Here is a 2657-nt window from a genome sequence, read left to right as displayed (position 1 = left end):
AGCTTGAGCTATAAACAATATCAATCCTTTTTGGACGCTATATAAAGCTCAAACTATTCAAATTTATATTAGTGTTACAATTAAGCCCAAATTATACTCATCATCACCTCTAAAATCATCCTCTTAATTTTTAATCCTAAACACCTCTAAAAAATGGCAACTTTTCAAGCCTTGATTGATGATCAGCCAATTTAAACGTCAAATCCAACACACAAATACAAAAAATTACGTATTTTCAGTATAAATATTTACACAAACAAGAAAAACTTCAGGCTTAACTACCAACTAATCCAGTTGTTGACAAATCAATCCCTTTCAATCCCCTTCGGATACTCGTTCTAAACCAAACTCACCTTCACCTAAATGATTTATTATTATTATTTTTGGGTAATAATTAAGCAAAGGAAGAACGCCGTACAAAGTTAGGATATTTTTTCAAGCAAAGAGCTAAGATCAATATCATGACAAGCACATCAAGTGGTCCCTTAGGGCATCTCCAACCGAAAACTTCATTTTTCACGGCAAAGTAACGCAAAAACTCCAAAATGGCGCAGGATGCTCCAATCGAACGCCATTTTAGGTGTTTTTGAGAAGGTAACAATCGCTCTCCCTTTCGCGCGTTTTTCGGGTTGAGAGAAAAAATGGCGTGAGTGAACAGTGCGACGCCAATATTGGCGTCGCACTGTTCACCTGCGATTAAATGGCGAAAATTTTGGAGTTCGGTTGGAGCGAGGGAACGACTCCATACAGTCGTTTAACGTTCGGTTGGAGATGCCCTTACAAGCCCAAATCTTATCCATTCTTCTGAATTATTAAGCTTCGATTAATATTTTCATGGATTCAAGCCATGCAACCATCTTCATGATTGGTTTGCAGATCTCTAAAGATCAATAAAAATGTCATTAGAAGAAAAATTAAGATGAGATAAGAGATCAAAGATTGGTTTGTATGATCTCCAATTGAAAAAAAAAGAAGAAACTACAGCTTTTGAAGATTTGAGAATGAGTGTGATTTGGGGTTCTTGAAACTCTTTCTTAGAATATGAAGGGGAGTCATGGGGAAGCCTGTTCCCCTCTTCTGCTCCTCTTCTTCGTCTTCGTCTTCATCTTCATCTTCATCTTCGTCTTCTTTTACAAATTCAGGAAGTAGGAGAGGAGAAAAGGATGTGATGAGTGAAGTGCAAGAAGCTCTTCTTCTCCATGAGGCCTTACAGGACATAAGAATTCTCCTGCGTTTATTGAAGGGGTTCTCTTGCTTCACGATATCTGTTGCATTGCAGGAAGTGGCCTCTGCGAGGTTGGCGAATGATTTTGATTTTCCTGAGAAGAAATTTGATAATCCTCTCCTGCATAAATATTGAGATAGAGAGGAAGATCAGTCTGATTTTTTTGTTTTCAATGAGTAATTGCTATAAGTTTCTGTAATCTTAGATTAAAAAGAATAACTGTAAAATTTGCTTATTCATAGGATCTGAAGCAAAGTAAACGTTTGCTTATTCATTTTTGTTATAGAAAAAACTTAAGGACTTGAAACTATTTGTTGTAATTCCCAAATTGATAGAACATACTCCCCACAAATTTCTTCTTTTGCCTATTTGGTTAATATTGCGATCGAATCATAGAAAGAAAAAACTAATCATACAATTTGATAACCAAAATCTAACTACATGATTAAGAACTGGAAGCCATTAGAAAAAATAGAAGCAAAGTAGAGGGATTTACTTGATAGGAAGGGACTCTTCCAAGGAAATCAGAGAACCTAAATGCCCCTCATCTTTGAGCTTGCTCTGCACCTCATCTCCCCTTTCCTCTTCCTCATTAGACGATGAAGAAGACAAGACGCCAATAGAAGAACTATGTGAAGAAGCCTCAACCTCCTCCTCCTCCTCCTCCTCCTCCTCTTTGGCCAATAAAGAATATCCATTAATCCCTCTTCTATCAACAACCCTTAGCTCCTCTGCTTTACTCACTTGTTTAGCCATATCTAACTTCTCCTTTTTTTCTCCATGGATGAAGATAGGTAGACCTACCTGGTGCTCCTTTATGTTCCTCATTGGTCCAGTCACCACCTTCATTGGTGAGAACACAAGAGACATTCTTCTTCCTTCTCCAACTCCTCTATTCAATATCACCTGCTTCTTTCCCCGTCTCCTCCTCTACTGCCTTCAGGATCAGCTTGACACTTATGTAGCCATGGCTTCTAGGCCTGTTCGTCTTAGAGAGAGAGAGGGACAGGGAGAGAGAGAGGTATATAAGGGGTAGGAGAAGAGATGGGATTGAGGAGATAAGAGGTCTTTGACATGTTCTGAAGGGAGCTGGCTTACGTGTCTAGTTTTGCGACAGCAACGTTCCTCGAACAAACGCTGGCTTCCACGGGCTACGGAATTGCAGGCCTTATCCTGGCTTCTCTTTGTGGATCCCACGGGACTCTTTTATTGACAAAATATGAATATTTAAAGCCAATTTTTTAAAATTTTATTTTCCTATTATTGTAGTTTTTTTTTATTCCCATGACGTGGATCAATTAATCAATTTTGCAGTTTATTTTTATTTTGATATATGTTTTTTTTTTGTTATTGATTTTTTTAAAAGTATACTTATAAATATAAATAAAATAAGTTATCTAATTATGATTTAAGCTTATGTATTTTTTTTTTT

At 37.1% G+C, this 2657-nt stretch overlaps 1 protein-coding gene across 1 annotated transcript; it reads right to left on the bottom strand.

The window, feature by feature from the left end:
- Positions 1-782: 782 nt before the first annotated feature.
- On the bottom strand, positions 783-2265 carry LOC110100770. The gene is made up of 2 exons (XM_020828426.2): positions 1722-2265; positions 783-1345 (listed from the first exon to the last, which is right to left on the bottom strand). Exons 1-2 carry the CDS (start codon positions 2093-2095, stop codon positions 979-981), a joined length of 741 nt encoding a protein of 246 aa, XP_020684085.1. The 5' UTR covers positions 2096-2265; the 3' UTR covers positions 783-978.
- Positions 2266-2657: the final 392 nt, after the last annotated feature.

This window comes from Dendrobium catenatum, unplaced genomic scaffold (genome assembly GCF_001605985.2).
Source record: "Dendrobium catenatum unplaced genomic scaffold, ASM160598v2 fragScaff_scaffold_156, whole genome shotgun sequence".
In the NCBI taxonomy this organism is placed as follows: domain Eukaryota; kingdom Viridiplantae; phylum Streptophyta; class Magnoliopsida; order Asparagales; family Orchidaceae; genus Dendrobium; species Dendrobium catenatum.
The sequence above is the reverse complement of the archived record's forward strand: the minus strand, read 5'-3'. Positions and strand labels throughout refer to the sequence as shown.

What these genes read in the sequence shown, in the direction of transcription:
- LOC110100770 (XM_020828426.2), bottom strand. Translation starts at nt 2,095, where the DNA reads ATGTCTCTTGTGTTCTCACCAATGAAGGTGGTGACTGGACCAATGAGG. An exon ending in GAAGAGTCCCTTCCTATCAA is followed by an intron (nt 1,346 to 1,721) that starts GTAAATCCCTCT and finishes ATATTTATGCAG; the next exon opens with GAGAGGATTATCAAATTTCT.